The sequence below is a fragment of the Bos indicus genome, chromosome 1 (genome assembly GCF_029378745.1).
Source record: "Bos indicus isolate NIAB-ARS_2022 breed Sahiwal x Tharparkar chromosome 1, NIAB-ARS_B.indTharparkar_mat_pri_1.0, whole genome shotgun sequence".
NCBI lineage: Eukaryota > Metazoa > Chordata > Mammalia > Artiodactyla > Bovidae > Bos > Bos indicus.
The window spans coordinates 26884935-26905987 of NC_091760.1; the positions used below are offsets into that span (position 1 = coordinate 26884935).

Consider the following 21053-nt stretch of genomic DNA (forward strand, 5'->3'; position numbering starts at 1 on the left):
AACCCATATATTTACTACATGGTATCCATGTGTTTATGAATGCAATTATCCTAAGTGGGTGAGAATTAAGGCACATTATTTTATGGTTGCAAGTTCACTGGGATCAATTAATCTAATGTTATGATCAACAATATTACTTGATATGCTAATTACCAGGGAGGGCTTCCTCTGTGATGATACTGGAAAAAAAAGGCCCACGTGACCTGAAAAGTACTTCGGGTAAGAGCATTCTGTAAATGCCACTTACGAGTGGAAATGAGCCAATCTGTTAGTGAAGAAGCCGAATGACCCCCGTACCTCCTGTCAGGCTGGTGCTGCCCATGGCCCACCTCCTCGGGACAATCCTGTAACATGGGCTGGAGTTCTTCCTGTGGAGAGGGCGTGAGAGTGGCGGTGGATTGATGGCTGTAAGACACGGCAGCCGGAGAAGAGGCGGCTCCCCGCACAGGGGGAGTGGGACCTCGTTCATCTTCCTCCTCTTCTAGTTCACCTTGTTGCAGATACATCCGTGCTGGGGGCACGGGGCATGGCATTTCTTGGTCATAGCTAGAACAAATCATAAGGACGCTTAGACTCACTTCAGGTTATTCCAATGAACTATCTGTAGAGTTAGTGAAATAGTATTGAATTGCTTTTGAAATCTGCATGTTCAGGCCACCTTCAGAAGGTACTGTTGGGACTCCCCTGGTGGCCCAGTGGCTAAGAACTCACCTGCCAATGTAGGGGACACAGGTTCAATCCCTGGTCTGGGAAGATCCCACATGCTGCTGGGCAATTGAGCTCGTGTGCCACAACTACTGAGCCTGTGTGCTGGAGCTACTGAAGCCCCTGCACCTAGAGTCTATGATCCTCAACAAGAGCAGTCACCACAGTGAGAAGCCCACGTACCACGACTAGAGGGCAGGCCCTGCTCCCCGCAACGGGAGAAAGCCCACACACAGCAACAAAGACCCAGTCCAGCCATGAATAAATAAATAAATAAGAATTTCCAAAAAAAGAGCTTTTTTTTTTTTTTTTAATAGTTCACTGTCATAAAGATGTGTGTGTTGCTATAGATAACAAAGTTTTCTCCATGGGATTACAATTCAGTTGGCTCATCATAGGCTCTGAGAAGTCAGGCAATAAAGAAATCTAACAAAGTTTAATGTGTTTGATCTCTTCAATCCCTCCAACTCAACATGATCTCTAAAGGACTATTCAGGATGGTCTTGAAAATAACCCAAAGACAATATGCTAAATTCTGAGAAAAATTACTCTTGAAAATCCCTCTGGAGGTAGATACATTGAAGATCAACTTATTAGCCCAATACAATCTACTTTTCCTCTAAAATCATAATAGACGATTTTAAACCAAATCATAAAATAGATGATTTTAAACCAAACTATTTCTTTGGTTGGGCACAAAATATAGTATAGTTCGCTTGCATTTAGGATGGTGAATGAAAAACACAATAAATAAAATAATCAACAAACTATAAAATGTCCCCTCTCCTCCATAGCTAGAGCTATGTGGAAGCTCTAAATGAATCTGGCGAACATTTGTTCCTTTCTCTTTTATCTCAGGATACAGAATTACTAGTTAGAATGGCAGTAACTTGATGCATTATATAAATTGTGTTCATGTTACCCTTCTATCTTATTTATTCTCTACCTTGTTTACCAGAACTCAGGAAAGTTGATGCTCATATAACATGATTTCTTTGTACCTTTATATCTTCTTTTAATGAACAAATCCCACTATCTGTGACACTTCCTCCTGTGTTTCCTATGTCTCTTGTACTCCTTTTGACATTCCTCTCTTCTACCTTAAACTGTTCCCCAGTTCATTCATACTCTACTTCTAAAAATCTCTAGAATTTATACCTTTTTCTCCATCCTCACATTGCTTTTTACTATAATGAGCACCACTTTCCAGTTAGTCACCTGTTTTAGGGTAATAAGTGGCTCTTTAGTTGCCTACAGAATAAAATATGAGGACCTAAACAACACAATCAAGTATCTGTATAATCTGGCAAGAATACTGGAGTTGCTTGCCATTTTCTGCTCCTGGGGATTGTCCTGACCCAGGGATCAAATCCAGGTCTCCTGTACTAGTAGGCAGATTGTTTACTGACTGAGCCACCAGGAGGCCCTCATGATGGCGAGTTCCCTGGTAAAAATGACCCCCAGGTGTACTTCTTTAGGACTGTCTGGGGTTCCCAAGGGCAAAAAGGCTATAATGTGCCTCAATGGAGAAAATATGTGAATTAGATAAGCTTTGCTCAGGAATGACTTACAGTGCTATTGGCTGTGAATTCAATGTTAATGAATCAACAATATATATTAAATAAGGTGTCTTTAAACAAAAAACATATAAAAGAAGGTATGTATGGATCTCCATTTCCATCTCCAGGGATCTTTCTTATCCAGGGATTGAACACAGGTCTCCTGCACTGCAGGCAGGTTCTTTACCACCTGAGCCACCAGGGAAGCTCTTTGTATGGACAGACTGACCAAGATGTAACCAGAGCTTAAAGGAACCTAACCTTGCATTTTTCTGAGGATCAATGGTTCAGTATTTGCGAATTCAGTGATTAGAAAATAAAAGTAAAGAGACTTTGTTTCCTGTCATACTTGGAACTCTAAAACTGTTTTTCGTTTTGTTTTTGTGGAGAATGAAAGAACAATGTCTTCATTTCAATAGCAGTCTTTAGAAAGACTATTTTCAGGCCGATTTTGCACTTTCTGTGTTAATTCTCTATATCAAAGGAGCTCTCTTCCACTGATCAGCCGAGTGAAGCTGCTGTTTTTGTTTTGTTGGGTGGTACCACATCTAGTTCTACAGACCCTGGAGTGAGGAAGAAGCATGCTAACTCTCTAATTGCTGTCCTGTGGGTTCTTTACACTCGTTAAATCTGTGAGAAACAATTCAGCAAAGTTTAAACTTCTACAGTTTTCAGCAGAATGTGATAATATCTGAGAGCAAACAGTTTTCAGGATGCTGGAGCTGTGGTATAAATCCATACACTTAATTTATGAAAATTCAGAGATATACAACAGAAGTTTTGATATTTGAAAAATACAAAATCAAATATAGTGATATATAAGTGATCTCATATATAGTCATGACCATGTATGTTAAATATATGTATATAATTTAAAATACTTATAAATATGTAAACTGTGCGTGTGTGTGTATGGTGAATGGGGGTGTGTGTGTGTGTGTGTATGTACTCATGACTCATGATTCTGAGTTCCAAAAGAAGCTTCTAAGATATGAATTCCTTTTGTTGTTGCAAAGCTGAGGAGGGTTTCTAAGTTGTCCTGACCCATCAATATTGTTTTATTCAGAGAAAATGTCCATGGACCTTAAGAATCAGTCTCCCTGGTTGATTTAGTTTAGTAATTACTTAATATTGGTTTAGGGAATCCTATTGCTCCACTTACATCTGCCCTAAAATCCCTCTTACCTTTCATCTACAGAGATGCTGTACTCTTCACTGTTGCTATGAGGAGGAGGATGTGCTGGGGGAGGGGGCAGTAGGTCTGCCCAGTTCATGCCACCTTGCTTTGGCACTTTGGGTGTCCGTGCCCCTTTCTTGTGCCCTTGACTCCCTTGAAAAGAAACAAAAGACAATTTTTATTTCTGAATTTTAAGCCTTTTCTATTATCCACAGATTAATAATCCACATATTATTAATAATCCACAGATTATGTTCTGTAAATATGATCTTATAATTCATATACAGAGGTAAACACACTTTTCTTCTTAAATTTTAAACAGAACTTTGTACAAAAGAAAATGCAGAATACTGACAAGTTTAACTGCAAAATAAATAGTGAACGAGCAATAAAACCATAAATGAATTTTTATAAGTCATATCATTAATAGTGATCTTCTTACAGCAATTAATTGCATTATGGATTATCATCTAAAACAAATGAGCTGTAGACATACTTTCTGAAGTGCCTTTCTATTATTTAATTGCTGGAACCTAAAATACAATATGATACAGATACGATCTATTACATTTCCACTGTTGCATTAAATTACCGAGTATATATAATTTGTACTTGTCCACTGAAACGTTTTAGGCACAATGAAATTACTAGTTTTTGTCAGAAAGACAGGTGCAGATGAAAATAATTGCTGGAAGAACTAATATATCTAACAACAAAAGAAGCAGAAAAATGGTTTTTAAAAAGGAGCCGAAGTGTTTTTAGCCACTGTTTCTATAAAATTATGGCTTAGAGTGAAATAATGTTGCTTGAACATTGTTAGAAGTTTAAAATAGCTCAATTATTCAAGTTGCCCAACATTCTGGTATTAGATTTGGTATATTCTTTAAACATAGGTAGCTGCACATTTTGGTATATTCATTTTAAAATAATGTTAGGTCAAAAGATATTTGGAGATAAAATGGTCATTATCCTCCTCCTCCAATAGGATATATTCTACATTCTTACGTAAATTACAGACAATGAGTATATTTTTCTTATATGATTCCTTAAATTCAGTGAATTGTCTTTTTTTAAAAAAAAAAAACAAACAAAACCCTTTCTGAAACAGCTCCAGCTCACATGGTACATGAAACAGGTCTGAATATATTCAATGAGACTTATTTTTTTAAGTCCCTTGGGAATTTTGAAATGACAGTGTTTGTGAGGCCACACGTCTTGCACTGGTCTGTTACTGCACCAAGTGTGGGCTGAGGGACAGGCTGTTACTTATAAATTATAATGGCCTGGCTTCTGCCTGTTTTCTCTCTGCCTCCGCTCACCTGTCTGTCTTGGAGTGGCTATGCGTGTACTGAGGAGTTGACTGTACCCACAGCCTTTGTCTTGATTTCCTGGCGCTCATCCACTGTAACAACTCTACCTGTCCTGAAAGGCCTTACACCACAAATCTCGCCTTCACTTCATTTAATTGCCTCATTCTCTCCCCTAATTACCACCAGATTTCATATCATGGGGCCTTTTTACTGCATAGTCACAGAATACTAAATACCAAGTAGCAGCAGAACATCAGGATCTATGTATCGAAACTGAGGGATGGAAAAAGGCAATCGAATAACAACCCAGAATCTTTTTTTTTTTTTTCATTAAGACGTTTTTCTCTTTAAGTGCCTAAGAATTCAAAGAAGAAATGGCATGGGATATCAAATATAAAAACACTTTATATAGTTGTCCAAGAGGACATCTTTGAAAATTTTCTCTTATTTTAAAAATGCTTAATGCTTCTGCCTACTTAGGCAGAAGTGAGAATCCAAATAGCACACTCACCCCTGGAATGTACTAAGTAATAATCTGTGAGTCTAGCTCTTTTCCAGTGTCTTTTTTTATAGTTTAGAGTTTACTTACTTTAAAAAATATAAAAAGTCATTTGATAAGATTTGTTAAAAACAATCAAACAATACACAGTAAAACAAGAGTAGATCTAAAAAGGTACAGAGCTATTTCTAACCTCCTTAATTCAACTAGGAACAATTTCAATCAGTGACAAAACACAGGCTACAAAATGCCAAATCAGCATGCCTTCATCAAGGCAAGATGGTAAAATGCAAATACCATATTCATTACAGAAGAGGGGTAGAGACATTTGGCTAAAAGCACCTACTGGCAACTTTAATCCAGTTGCTAGGAAGTAATATATCTACCCTCTCCTGGAGAAACAAACTAGAGTCAAGATCAATTGGTTTTGTCCTCATTGTGGTGTGACTTGCCACATGTTCGTTCTAATAATGAACCGCCTTTAATTAGAAAAACAGGGCTTAAGTGCCAGCAAGCTCCCATCTGCAGCCGCTATCAGGAAAACAGCTGGCAAACAGCTGCAACAGCATGGAAACCACAGGGGAGAGGCCGCGGTGTGGCTTCTGAGGCTCGCACACGCTGACATCGGGAGGTTGCTTCACGCGATTTTAGAGCAGGAACTAAGTAAGGGATAGAGAGATCGTTAACTGAGGCAGGTTCCAATTGTACGTAAATCTTATGATACTATCTCTTGGGCTTTTGAAGAATCAAAAAAGCTACTCAAGTGTGCTGAAGTTTCATATGCTTTAACAGACTACCTTCAAATGGTAACATAGCAGATTAACTGTATGTACAATATTTTTAGTTATGTTTTTGCTGAGATGGAAAAAGTGTTTCAACTGCCTTTAAAGATTCAGTCATGCTTCTGGCTTTAATAGAGCTCCTTAAAAAGGAAGAACATAGGAGCCTCAATCTTCGTTACCAAATAGAACATAAAATGGTTCAATGAGTGGACAGTAGTTCACACTGCAGAGACAAGACCTATGCCTGAAAGGTTCAAATCATATAAAGTGATTAGACATGTCATATTTCAGATCATTAGCATTCAAGCTAAAGGAATGTACCATCTCTTTAAAGGAGAGACTGGCCTTCTCCTTGGTTTCCCTTACTTACCTGATGTACTACTTCCCCGGTCTGAACTGTTGTAGGATCCTCCAGTATTCTGGTCATATGACTGGTTGTAAGGGATAGTTGGAGCAATTGTGTCATTTGCACGATAATCTGGACATGTCAGATGGAAAAAAATGTTATACATTTATTTTGGTGCCTCAATCATTTACCAAGGATTAAGCTTTTAAATTATCATATTGATCATTTGCTAAGATGGACATGTGTTTAGGATGAAAGGTCAAGAAAAAAATAAAGATCTTTAAACATGTCTACTTTAAGATATGTAAAATATAAACTCTTTGTGTCTTCTTTACATGAATCAGAGTAAACATAAGTGTGAATGAATCCCACCAGGGACTATTTCTTCTCTTTAAAACACTTATAAATCAGCTAAGGCATAAGTCAGCTTTGCTTGACTTCTTATCTTTAAAAATATGGCAACAAAATAATTTTAATAACAATAAATCGGGAAAATGTCATGTCTGTGAATCATTAAAAAATAATAAAACATAAACCTGAAACTTGCCAGGAAGATTATGTCTAATTAAAAATACAGATAAGAAGACGAAGTATCTCAGTCTTCCACAAATACTTCTGCTTGCTGAGGGAGAGGTGAAAATCCGAGCGAAAAACTCACCCCTGGAATGTACTGAGTAATAATCTATCAGTCTAGCTGCATTCCAGTGTCTTTATTATAGTTTGACATACCAAGTCTGTTTATAAGCAGTATAAACAATTTATCACAGCTCTGAAATATTTGTACAGAGGACTGTCAGACCTTTCCAAAGTCGACAATAAAGCTATGTACTCTGTAGGAATAATGTGACAATAGTTTGAATCCCCACTGTAAACTCTCTGATTACAGAACCTCTCCTATTCATCTTTGCCATGAACTCACATATTATGCTAAGTGAAAAAAGTCACATGGAGAAAGACAAATATTGCATGACATCACTTATAGTTGGAATCTAAAAAATTCAACAAGCTAGTGAATATAACAAAAAGAAGAAGATTCACAGATACAGAGAAGAAACTAGTGGTTATCAGCAGGGAGAAGAAAAGGGGAGGGGCATACAGGTAAGGGACTAACGGCTGTATTATATATAAAATAAGCTACAAGGATATACTGTTCAACACAAGGAATGTAGCCAGTATTTTATAACTATAAATGGAGTGTAACCTTTAAAAATTGTGAATGACTACATTGTACACCTGTAACTGCTGTAAGAATGTATCTCAACTATATTTCAAGAAAAAAATGGTTAGAAAATATCTATTGAATGGGGTTATTATACCAATCAAATGTTTTCTTAAACTGGGAATAAAGCAAGATGAGTGACTTATTAAAGTAAAACATATAATACTATCTCTTGGTAATTTCCAACTGTAATACATTTAGCTTTGAACTCAAGCTTAAAAAAAAGGAAATCTGTATTTCTAATTATCTGCAATTAAATGTATCCTTTACCTGGACACTCATACAAACTGTCCTGACTTATTCAAATTAGAGCATTCCTTTTATTTCTAGAGGTATAATTTTGTAAATCATGTTATTAAAGCAGTAACCTAAAGGAACTACAAGAAAATCAAATACCTATCCCTTCCAACTCACCCATTTACAATAGAGAAACATTCCCCTCAGGCCATAAAATACTATTCTGCAGCTATAAGTTAACACTGAACTCAATTTACTTTAGGTTCTACCCTGACAGACTTCAATCAGGTCAAAGAAATTTAGGGTCTAAAATCATACATTGCAGCAGTCTTAGTAACCACAAGAGGTAGGAGAAATATAAAAAATTGAACCACTTCTCCAGTTCAAGCCTAATTATTTTTTTTCAGTTTGATATAAAAATGCCACTCATTTATATGACCATGTAGAAGCAATTATCTTCCATTCTCGACTGGAAAGAATGGGAGAGTCTATTTATTTAAAAGGTGAGGTATTGTGACGGCTGTACATCTGCCTTATGAATAAAAGATTCTGTCTGGAGCAATCCCTCACCTACGATTAAATTTAAATTAATCTCAAAACCATTTGGAAATACTTATATATTATTATAAAATCAATTTTCCAAGGTTATTGTTGTGCTAATTAACTTTTTGACACTGGACATTTTGAAACCAAAGAAATCAGAAAACCTTAGTGACAAAAGACAGATTTCACTCACAAGTTCCAGACAAGCTTTGGCATGTACTGCTGAAAGGTTAAGGAAGCCAATACAGAAGATGGTGGGAATAAAGGCAAGTCTCTTTACCTTTGTTCAGTTTGTTTTGCTCCATGATGTTATACTGAATTGGTGCCACTTCCTGTTTCTGCTGTCCGGGTGGCTTCCAGTGCTTCTCGCCAGAGTCTCCACTGCCATTGTTCATGTTGTTGCTGAGGTTTGACTGGATGAGCTGGGTGGTGGCATAAGGGGTGGGCTGCCCTGATGGATTGACAAAACGCCCATCCTTCAGATTTGGGCTATTGAAGGTTTTCATCTCATTGATTTTGTTACTAAGGTCCACATCACCATAAACAGTTGACTCAGGGAGCATCAGATTTGTTTGTTTGTTATCCAGTTGGTTGTTATAATTTGCTATACAATCAGCTATGTGCAATGGAGAGGAAAAGGAAAAAGTCATTCTGCATGGTTATTCGTTTTAAATTTCCTTGTAAGAAGCTTTGTGAGTCACAGTATTATTGTTATATAAAGTATAAATGGGCTTAAATACTATGAGTAAAAAGGACCAAGTATTCTTATGTCCTTTCTAAAGAACAGAATTAAATGTTCTTTCAAAAAAAAAATTGAGGGAGTAAAAGAGGATATATAATTTATATGGAGACTAAATAATTCTGAACTTTAGTTAGTGTTATGTAGTTTATAAATAATGAACTCAATTTAAGTAATTTTCCTTTAACAATCACATTAATGGGAAATGCACTAAGAGAATATATACATGAATATCTTTATGTGCCAAGTTTAAATTTTCTAATCTGGAGTTACTGAACTATTTGAAATTACTAGCTAGCTGTTGAAGCAACAGAACAAGGCTAATATGTTAAGAGTGCAGACCTTGCCCCTCCCCCAAAAAACTTCTGCCTTCAGATCAAGTAACTTGAGATTTCAATATTGTACAAAATACCTGTATTCAAAAAAATGAGGAACAGAAGAAAAGTGATAGTAAACTATACTCAGGAGAATTTTATTAGTTTTTTCCTTTGGTCACACAAGATAATCATTATCAAGAAAAGCTATTATATAGTCATTTTGCATGGTTTCATAATGATACCTCAAGATATATAAAATGACAATAATGATGGCCAAATGAATCACAGTAGCCAGGGCAATTTAATCAAATAACACCTGTAATAATCTAATATTTCAATTTCACTCTAATTTTTCCTTCATTTAAATATTTAAGAGTGAAATAAGTTATATATATATATATATATATATATATATATATAAATACTTAAGGTCTGCATTTGAAAATATTAAAATAGCAGAAAGAACTAAAATCATTTAAAACTAAAATATTATTTAAATAAAAATTTAGTTAAGTTATAATAATAAAAATACCACTATTTTATTCATAGTGGCTGCAGCATTAACAAGTTCACCTTGAGGATGAGTTTTCAACTAAATATCATAAGAATTGATGAATTAACATGGCTACTACTTAAGATGTAAAAATGAATATAGTTTTAAGAAAAATTTGCAACTTCTCTATCCTACTGAATTCAATTACTTTGTATTTTAACAACAAATGATCAGGGATCAGAGGTATTTAATTAATCTGGCTTTTAGTAATTTTATTTCTAATTTTTAGGTATTAAGCTTCATGTAAGAGTTGTTAAAATATTTTTAATGGCAATATAGTTTTGGCAATCTCATTTTTTTTGCCAATATTTCCATATAAGTGCTATCATATGGAAATGAACATGTTCTATTTTGCACTGTCTAATACAATAGCCACATGTGGCTACTGAGCACTCAAAATGTGGCTAGTGCATATGAGGAACTGGATTTTAAATGGTATTTTATTTAATTTAAATAGCCACCTGAAGCCAGAGGCTACCATGCTGGATAACTCAGCTCTTCATATTAATTTACAAAAATGTTGTCATTTTCTTGTCTTATTGGCCTCAGCGTAATCTTTCTTTTACTTATAATTATGTGAGCACTTCTCTGCCTCGATAACTAGAACACCAACCTCTGAAGAATAGGGACTTGGTCACATGGTTGCATCATTTTCATATCCAAATTCAATGGAGACTATGATTTGTTCTTTATGGTACATCACAATTTTTACTTAAATGCCATATTTTATTTTCCTTTTTCTTAATTCCATGGGTTATTTTTATAGTCATATATTTGGATTCTTCATGACTCTTTCAATATTTCCTATATTGTGAATGCATGCTGAAAGGTTTTTTTTTTTAAGAATTATAGTTTTTTTTTATTCTTTTAAATATTGTATACTCTACATCCAAAGTTTACTGTCATGTTTTAGCATGAAATTTTATCAAGTAATTCACCACACATATTTCTGAACCCCAAAGACACAATTAGTATTAGTATACACAGCTGCAAAAGGTATATATTTCTTGTATTCTACGAAAATTTACTATTATACAATAACATTTTTGAATTTCATTTAGCTTTCAAAATTTTTTTTAAATTTAAATTTTTTAAATTTAAATAAAATCATCTAATTATTCTTATTGTTGTTGTTCCCGCCATTAAAAATTTGATCCCTCAGACTATATATTTATTGGTCTTTTGATTTGCTTTGCCCTCAAAATCTTTAAAATAAATACTCTAAATAACTACAATCTACTAAAATTATAATTACACACATTTTTATGAGGATAACTACTTCTACATAATTTCATTTTTCCTTATTTGCTATTTATTCTAGAATTTATATCCTCCATTCTCCCTTCACATACTGGGAAACATTTTTGGGTGTAGGGTGAGGTGTGGAGATATAAGGATGGAAAACATAACTTGAATCAGGCTAATTTGCTAAACAGTGGTTAATATTTCATGAACATATTGATTAAATTTCCCTTTCCAATTTAGGGAGAAGAAAAGGGAAGTTATCTCCTCATGGCCTGCTCCTAACAATGCCACGCTTGTGTATCAAGCTATCTCTGTGCCTCTAACCTGGGCGACTATACGTGGTCAAGTTGCTGTCACTGTTCCCATTGCCTGCCGTGCAGCAATTGATGGAGCAGTCATTGTGATTGTTGCCAGTGTTAGGCCATGTGTCTGCAAGCCATGGCTGTGTGGCAGGTTCACTGATGTTGAGAAGTCCTGGCCTAAAGAAAAAAGACATGTATAAAAGCAAGTGTTATATAAGTAGCAAATAACATTGCCTATTCAGAATTCCAACCCATTCTCCATCTTATTATCCTCACAAATAATTTGGTCAATTATGCCGAAAGATATTATCATTCTTTTTATTTTATACACAAGGCAACTAAAATGTAATGTTCTGAGACACACCTCAGTTGATATAGCCATTACACTGTAAACAGGCAGAGACTTAAAATCCTGTAGTTTCTAATGCTTTACTCCTTCTTCAGTCACAGACTAAAAACCAAACACGGAGTCTAAAAAGGTGGATACTTGTATTTTTCAGTGTTTTAATAGCTTACAGAATACTTGAGTTAAGAGAGTTTGCATTTCTTAATTTTTGACCCATTTAAAAAAAAACAAAAACATGATTCTTCTCACAATTTCATTAAAAAATGGAACAAGCTCTTTACTCAGATAAAGGAGCCTTCACAGTAAGCACATTTGCATACTTTTCTCCAAAACCATGTCTCAGAGAGAGCGCGTCTCGGGCTCTGTGACATTTTGTGGAGAGCCTCATCAGTGTTTCAGTCCATAGCTCTGCAAGCTTGTCAACAATTTCTCATGGTGACAATGTAAAATGCCATGAATCCCTATATAAACAAAAGAAAGCTACTGAATTAAATCTGGTAAAACAGTGATGTCCACTGTAAGAAATATGAGTGTTAATGTTTTTTTTTTTTTTTTGGAACAACAGATGTTAATCCTCTCTCACTGTGCATTGGGAGTGCAAAGTACATCAGCAGTTACTAATGGGAATCCTGGACCACCAGCGCCAGAGACACAGACAGAAGCTCAGCAATGGCAGTCCTGAGGGCCTCTTCCAACCTTGACTCCAATTGATAATTCGGCAAAAGAGGTGATGATGCAGGATATACTGTCAGATCCACAATAGACAGACCGGCACTGAAGATTCGGAAAAGAGTTCCTTCATGGTTTCATTTTCTTTGTTAAAATGTAAAAAACATGCTTCTCATTTAGCTGGGAAGAACCTGACGTTTAACTTGTGTTTGTGGGGAGTGCGTGTGTGTGTGTGTGTGTGTGCGTGTGTGTGTGTGTGTGTGTGCGTGCACGCGCGCGCGCGCGCGCATGCGCTCAGTCATGTCTGACTCTTTGAAACCCTGTGTACTGGAGCCCAGGCTCCTCTGTCCATGGGATTCTCCAGGCAAGAATACTGGAGTGGGTTGCCATGGCCTCCGTCAGGGTATCTTCCCAACTAAGGGATAGAACCCTCATCTCTTATGTCTTCTGCACAAGCAAGCAGATTCTTTACCACTAGGGTCACTCGGGAAGCCCATCAGAGTCACTGTCATGGTTTCTATTCTGACATACAGAGTCAACCAATGAAACTTACGATGCAAATGATGATTATTTGAGGAATAATTCACTTCAAATGAAAATATGGGTTTATAATTTATATATCTGTATACATATATATGTATTCATATACATGTGTGTGTATACAAGTATCTGTAATAAAAATGAATACTTACCTTTTGTTTATAATGTGTGAGGCACTGTCTGACTTCTTTATATATATTATTAACTCCTAATAATCTACAGAGTAGTTACTATTATTGTCCAGATTTTACAGATTAGGAAATGGAATTGCCTGAGACAGGTTAAGAAATGTGTTCATGGGTATAGAAAGTGAGTGAGTGGCAGAGTTGGGATTCAAATACTGGTAGGTTGTCTGTAGAATCCACACTGCAAACTAGGAAGCTATTATAAACACATATGTTGAAGAGTGATTAAATTTCTAAAAACCCTCAAACATTCCTAATCAAAGGAAGAGTGAGGAAATGTCTGAAGTCTTCAGAATAATGTTGTAAAAACTGGACAAATTCACTGTTAAAACTGTTGATAAAAACATGCTTTGAAGAGCGATGCGGCTGACCTGTTAAAATTAAAAAAATTTAATGCAAGCTGTATCACAGATATCTGGAGTCTTTGAAATTGATGTTGGTTACAGAAACTCTGCATCTAGTCGTCTTTAGCTTTTCTTATTTTCTCTTAAACCTAAACCAACTGTGTTATCATTTTGAAGTTATTAAAAATAAATCTCCATATTTGACACTGTAGAAATATTAGAGTATGTTTGAAGTACGGGTCAAGTGGAAATTTTCCACAGCCTGACTTACATGGTTCAAAAGGAATAGACGGTATTTTTATGCTACTATGATTCCCTCAGAAAAGTACTTTTAAAAGTAAACGTTTTGATATCATCAGAGGCTGAAAGAACTTTTCATATGTATGGGAGTTTTCCAACAGGAAGTGGGATTAACAATTCACATCCTGGCATTCGGTTCAGACTTGTGTTTGGAATGCTAATTATTTAGTGAAGAAGGTTGAGTCATGATTACTGGCCCATAATGAATCTTAAAATGACATATGTATATTTCACAGACCTCTAAGGAAGTCAAAGTCATATGTAGTTATTTTTATAAGGGTGTTAGGGTCCTTAAAAACTAAAAATCTCATAAGATATTTTTATGCACTGAAGATGATCTAGTCTGTATGGGACAGATTTAGCTATCCCCCAGTAAGAAATGAAGCAGAAGCAAAACACGGTACTGGTTACAGTGATTAGTATGTGTTGAACACATTATATAATATAACGTTACCATATTGCTTCAGTCGTGTCCAACTCTGTGCGACCCCATAGACGGAAGCCCGCCAGGCTCCCCCGTCCCTGGGATTCTCCAGGCAAGAACACTGGAGTGGGTTGCCATTTCCTTCTCCAGTGTTACCATATTATATATCTATAAATACAATCATATTATACATATGTATTCATATAATGTTGGTTATATTTTCATGTCAATACATCTGAACTTTCCCTATTTCTTCCTTGTCTTCAAAAAGGTATTATTAAAGAAAGGAAGATACTAGGGCTTGCAAAAACCATATTTAACTTCCATTTTATATTAAGGGGACAGTTCTGTGTCACAAAAGAAAAGAGGACAAATGAACTTAAATAATTATGAACTTAAATAATTTTGATTCCTCTGCTCCTCCTACTCTAGATATTCTACTCACTCACTCCAAACACACACACACACACACAAACAAACCTATTTGAACTCCTAAACCACAAAATAAAATACTAGAGGGTTCAGGAGCTGAGGAAAATAGAGAAGGGCCTAGCAACAAGGGCTGCCTGGCTGTCTCCTCTTTCTTTTGACATCCTGAAGAGTTTTGAAGCCCAGTAACAAGCGAGGGATAGATCTGAAAGTGGTCAGTCCTTTAGAGAGAAGCAAGGCCTGAGTTCTGTTTCTTTCTCACCTCTGTGGCCAGGAAATGTGCTATTGGCATTCTTGATCTGGTTAGTCTGACTTTCCCACTCTCGTCTTCAGGCTTTCTCTGCTTTTTCCTGGTCTGTGCTGTGGTTTGGATCTTAACTAGTTTTGCCACCGCCCCTCCATGACCCCAGAATTGGAGATTGGGATATTTGAAAAAAGGAAAACAAATGAACAGTCACTTAATATTTACATGATTCTCACTGGATTACATTGCAAGTCCTTTGTCCTTTTCAAGTTGAGAAGAGATTTCTTTGCTTAACCGTAATCCTCATTATCACTTTTCTGTGAATAGCTGAATTCACACTTTTGAGAACCAAGACGGCCCTCTGGTTCTCCTTCTTTCTCAGTCTTCTCCTTTATCAGAGGAAAATGTCCAGGGCCAAAATTTTCTCTCAAGTCATCAAGGACTGAACTGAAATCTTCTGACATTTATTTATTTGGTAAGCCATCCCTCTCTTTTTTAGATACTTTTTGGTGATATTTTTAAAGATCAATATCTCATATATTGAATTAATGGATCTAATCTAATAAATTACATTTATTTCATTACAAAAATTCATGTATTCAATTATTAATTCATAAATCACATAGGCTCTAACCCTAGGATCTCACATTCTATTGTGGGAAACAATCATTAAAGCCAGGAGTTAGTAAACTATTTCTATAAAGGCTCAGAGGGTAAACATTTTGGCTTTTTGAAACATATACTTTTTGTTCCAACTACTCAGCTCTGTTATTGTAGTGGGAAAGCAGTCTTGGACAACATGTAAACAAGTGAGTCTGGCAGTATTTTAATAAATCTTTACTTACAAAAGCAGGTGGCACACCAAATTCAGACCCAGAGCCATAATTTGCTGACCCCTGATATAAACAAAAGATAATTGTATTACCTCATATCAGGTGCTCGGAGAAGGGAATGGCAACCCACTCCAGTATTCTTGTCTAGAAAAATCCATGGACAGAGAAAGCCTGGTGGGATACAGCCCATGGGGTCGCAAAGAGTTGGACGTGACTGAGCGACATACACACACACACACACACACACACACACACACACACATATTAGGTGCTTAATTGTGGTATTTATATAGAACAAAGAGTTCATGGAGGACACAGCAGGCGAACCTCAGCAAACTGACAAGGGGAGGAGGGACATATTACAGGCTAATGTAATAAGGACATAGAGAAAATGCAATATTGGTGACTGTCAGATGAGTTGACAGAGTGACTTACAGCATGTGGCACAAAGAAGTATGAAGGGGGTGCTGCAAGTCCCTGGAGGTTGTGGGCTTCATGTGCATTGCCCAGTTTGGGCTTGCTATTTTAAATATGGTGGGTTCTATTGAAAAATGGGATCTTCAGAGCCATGATCAATACGTATTTCAAAACTGCATTCCGGCTCCATCGGGCAAAGGGAATTAACAGGAAACAGTGCTAATGAAGGCAGATGAAGGCAAGATTGCTGGGAACGTGTGTAACAGATCAGGTTCAGAAGACTGAACCTGAAACAATACAGTGATAGTGAAAGGAGAAGAAGGTAGGGTTAAGGAAATACAGTAACAGAGGCAGGAGTGAGGAGGATGACATTGCGACTTAGGTGTCATAAACCAGATGTGGTGGGAGGTCCACAGAGGGCTCACAGAACCTGAGAGGTGAGGGAATCCAGTGTTTAGGGACAGCATCAGAGAAGTGAGTACAGGGGTCCAACTCACTGTTCATTGTCTTACTATCCTGGATCATGGAACACACATACAACACACAGAGAACACACACACACGCTCACAAATACTTCCTAGACTGGATCATGGAACACATACAACACACACACACATTCCCAAATAGCTAGTGAGACCTCTTCCTCATGGCATGACTGATCTCTTACCCTGTTCTATTTTTCCACAGCACTCACCAACTGCTTCTACTATAGAGCTGACTTTTAAAAAAATGTTTATTATCAACCTTCTATCTCCCCCACTAAATGTAAGGTTCAGAAGGACAGGAACTTGTGTTGACTTTGCTCACTGAAGCAGCCTCGGCAATCAGAACAGTGCCTGTCACATTGTAGGTATTCAATAAATAGAGTTGATGAATAAATACATTTAAAATTGTGTATATAACTGCCATTTTGAGCCCTGACTCTAATATCTTTATTCAATTGTTGCCTCTATAACATTCTAGCATCTTTTGTCATTTGGTAAAAAGATTACTTCTATTTGGTATTTAAAATAAATCCATTTCTCTGCTATACTATTTTTACATTCAAAAGGTTCATTCTATATGATGACGCTTTCCAGATAGAACTTTGTAATTTTTCAGTCTGGCTGAAGAAACCATCATTTGGTAATGAGAGATCCCTGGCCACCATGTCCTTCTTGATACTTTGGTCTACCTAGGTTCTAAATTCCCTTAGAGCAGGAACCATACTTATATTTTATACATGTGTATGTGTGTGTATGTGTGTGAGAGACACAACACATCTGTGCACATGCCCATGCACAGAGGCTGGTGCAGAACACACAGAAGATGCTCAATAAGCATTTTCCTATGCTCTGATTAATGAGAAAGCTGATGTCTATAGCCATGAATATATACATGCAGAGAGGTGGTAGTACCATCAGGCATTCCAGATTTATCCATGAGAGAATGTTCTTATGCCAAAGGCTGTTTCATGAATGTCTGGGCTATGATTTAGAGAGGATTCCCTGGTTGCAAAAATATGCCCTGGTTTAATTCCTGAATCAAGTGGATTTATTCCTATGAAGACCTCCCTTGCTGTGGTCTTTCAGCGTCTGGCTTTGTTTCACAGGTATGAAAACAGGAAACCATCAGCAATACCCAGAAAAGAAAAGATTAGTGCTGACTGTCAGACTTGTACAGCGTTTTACTAAAGATGGTTAGCAGTTTTGTTTCTCTTTCTTCTTTCTTTTATCACATTTTGTCATACACTAAATTCAGTAATTTTATCATCAGATGGTATGTTCCTCAGATTCAGGAATAATGTTTTGTTTTTATCTTTCCCATTATCTAACTATACAAAGCAGGGCACTCAATAAGTTAACTGAATTTGAATTACAAAATGGTTTTGGTCGTAAAAAAATTTTTTTCTTACCTCCTAAGCTAGAAGTTGCTGTTTTTGAAAAGTAAGAATTATCTTAGAAAATTCTGATGTTTGGCTCGTGTAACTTATAGCTTCTTTCAGCCCCTTTCAGGTGACTGTCAGATCAATTTGTGATTTCTCTGTGAATGTATTAAAGTTCACTGAATAATAATTACCAAAAAATCATAAATGTAGGATTGAGGTTCATTTTAATTAGAGGGGAAAAAGAAATCTCCGTGTTAACAAGCTACCTAGATTCTCCTATTATTTCAACATATTTCCCCGTGAGTAGAGACTGAACTACGTTGAATTTATCACAAGAGCAAACAAACAGATATAACCTACAGCTTATGAGCCATTGCTGTGTTCAGCAGGTTTCCAAATGAACACTTTTTCTTTGATAGTATCTGTTAACTAGCTATATTTCTTAATCTTCATAAATGCCATCACTTAATTACTTTAACTCCTTTTAATGATTTGCTAAATCAGCAAGTCTGTCTTTCCTGGTTCAAGTGCTCCCTCTGGTGTTCATTTCCCAAGATGCACCAGCTCCAGTTGTGTGTTAACAGGCTTGGTTCTAAAGCAGAGCAGCATGGAGTAGTTCTTGGAGTAATTCTAAAAGATTTAAACACATTTCACCTTTAAGTTAAACCTTTTAAGCAGATAAAGTGATGTCATCGGGGAAGACAAGAATATCTGGAAGTTCCCTTAGAATCTAAAAACCAGCAAGATAATTACCTCCCTCCACTGCTCACAGCTTCGCCTCCTCTCTGATAAGTTACTGAAATGTTACAAAAAAAAAAAAGGAACAATTAATAGACATGTTTGCATTTATATATCAAAAGCTGACATTCAAGAGCATCTTTCTAGAATGGAATACTTTCTCCCTTTCTACTTAGAAGCATTGCAAACATTCATCACAGGAAATAGATTTCTGATTCAACTAGTATTTTTTTAAAGATGGTATAGAATTAAATGTTTTCTTATTTTCTTAAGGTGTTAACAAGTTTCAAAACTAAGGAGAAACAAACTTCAGTATACTCTTATTAAATATAATAACTATTACACATTTGTACATTCACATTCTCAGATTTCTATCTTGAATTTATCATTAGATCATGTAATTTCATGATTTTATATAAGTGGAATCTTAAATTTTGGAAAATAAAAACCTACCAGACCATTGCCCCAGAAATATGAGTACCAGTAAGACGGACATAAACGTGAAAATAAACCTTTCTTTCCACACACACAAAGATGTATGCCAAGTTGTGACTATTAATTAATGTGAATCATTTTTTATTGTGATTTGAGAAAATACTTCTCATTATATTTCCATCAGACATGTATACATAGTGAAAATATATTTTAATGCCCCTGAAAGCATTCTCAGCTTAATAAGTCATGGGTATAAAGTTTAGCCATGACAAAAAAAAAGATTTGCACATAGTTGTCAAGGGGTTAAGGATATTAGCTTTTCTGTAAATACAGACACATTTTCTAAGAACAAGTATGTTTCTAAAAGCTGCCAAATTCTGCTACTTAGAAGAACTCCAAACTGGGAGTCTGTTAAGGAGAGATAACTGCATCCAGTGATTATAATAACTGGATTAAAACCGAGAAGGCAGGACCACAGGTACCTTTTTACTAAAGGTGATGCGAAAGAAGAGGACCCTCTTTGAAAGAAACAGAATAGAACAGAATATTAGGACTTGGACTTAGGGAAAATGAAAAGTTTTATCTTTCAAATGTGCTGTATATTTTGGTTACCTTTAAGAATGTTGATTCTATGGATAGAGAATTGCTCGGGAGAGAAAATTTTGTTGGAAATCCAGAAAGCTTAAGTTAAGGGGAAAAAAATGCACTGCCAAGTCTAAAATCATCAATTGATCATTAGCATGTTAAATCATGCTGAGGCTAGAAACAGTGTGCCTATCTAATGAAACACATGCAAACAAGGCTCGGATGCACTGTGGAATCATGGATAAACAACTGCACTGAAGGGATGACAAGCAACACCAACCATTTCTACTTCAAGTGCATGCCTGCTAGGAGTAAATGAAGTACTGTTTCCATTGTAAGTCCTTTCCCCCCAGCTTACTGCAGAAAATGAAATAAAAACAGCAACACAATAGTACAACACATGCCGAACTAACGAAGGAAAGGAGGAGGGTAAGCGCAAATATATACCTGTTGGTGTGAAGGTAAAAGACGGGACTGAAAAATCAAAACAAAATATAAACCAGTTATTAAGCTGAAGAGAGAAAGGGAACACATCACATTAGTATAAATCAAGCAGACAGCTGAACATAAAACAAATGTAAATAACCAAGCCAGTCGTTCTGACACTCTGATATGTGGATAAAACCAAATCTAAGGGTCTCTGCAGGTACCATTTCGAAGTGTCTGACATTCTAGGACAGGAGGGGCGTGGGGAGTGTGCTGGGTTAGCCTGCGGATGACCCCTGCTTTTAGTAATAGAGACTTAGCTCATGGCTTTAGTACAAACAGGAATCCTCTACTATTAATCATTTCCAAACACTGGATAATGGGTGCTTAAACAGGTATTATCAGGGTCTTGCCTAACCTTATCTAGAAATCTGAAAGTAAATGCTTATTAAAGTGGACTAACTAATATAATAGGTGCACTGCAGCATTCATCACCTAGAGAGAGACAGTGATACAGACAGAGGGAAGGAGACAGCGAATGCCATAAAGACAGAAAGAAAGGTAGAAAGAAGACCGAAAGAAGAAGAAAGGAAAATACCCAAAGAAAAGGAGGGAGGGACGAAGATAGAAAGGAAGAAAGAAAAGGGAAGGAAGGAAGAAAGCAAGCAAAGAAAGAACTGGAACAAAGAAAACCATAAAACTGAACTGTTTCGCTGACAAGAAATGCCTGATGCCTTA

At 36.3% G+C, this 21053-nt stretch overlaps 1 protein-coding gene across 6 annotated transcripts in view; it reads right to left on the reverse strand.

The window, feature by feature from the left end:
* The window catches only part of ROBO1 (roundabout guidance receptor 1), a 1292670-nt gene that overhangs the window by 32592 nt on the left and 1239025 nt on the right, over nt 1-21053 (reverse strand). For 3 of the 6 annotated variants that reach the window (XM_070790211.1, XM_070790302.1, XM_070790364.1), the window contains 7 exons: nt 20337-20363; nt 18885-18927; nt 11556-11710; nt 8658-8993; nt 6403-6510; nt 3450-3594; nt 298-546 (listed from right to left, as the gene is read on the reverse strand). In XM_070790211.1, the coding sequence (XP_070646312.1) occupies nt 298-546; nt 3450-3594; nt 6403-6510; nt 8658-8993; nt 11556-11710; nt 18885-18927; nt 20337-20363 (1063 nt within the window). The remainder of the gene's footprint in view (nt 1-297; nt 547-3449; nt 3595-6402; nt 6511-8657; nt 8994-11555; nt 11711-18884; nt 18928-20336; nt 20364-21053) is intronic. The other 3 variants (XM_070790403.1, XM_070790446.1, XM_070790260.1) reach the window with 3 other exon arrangements.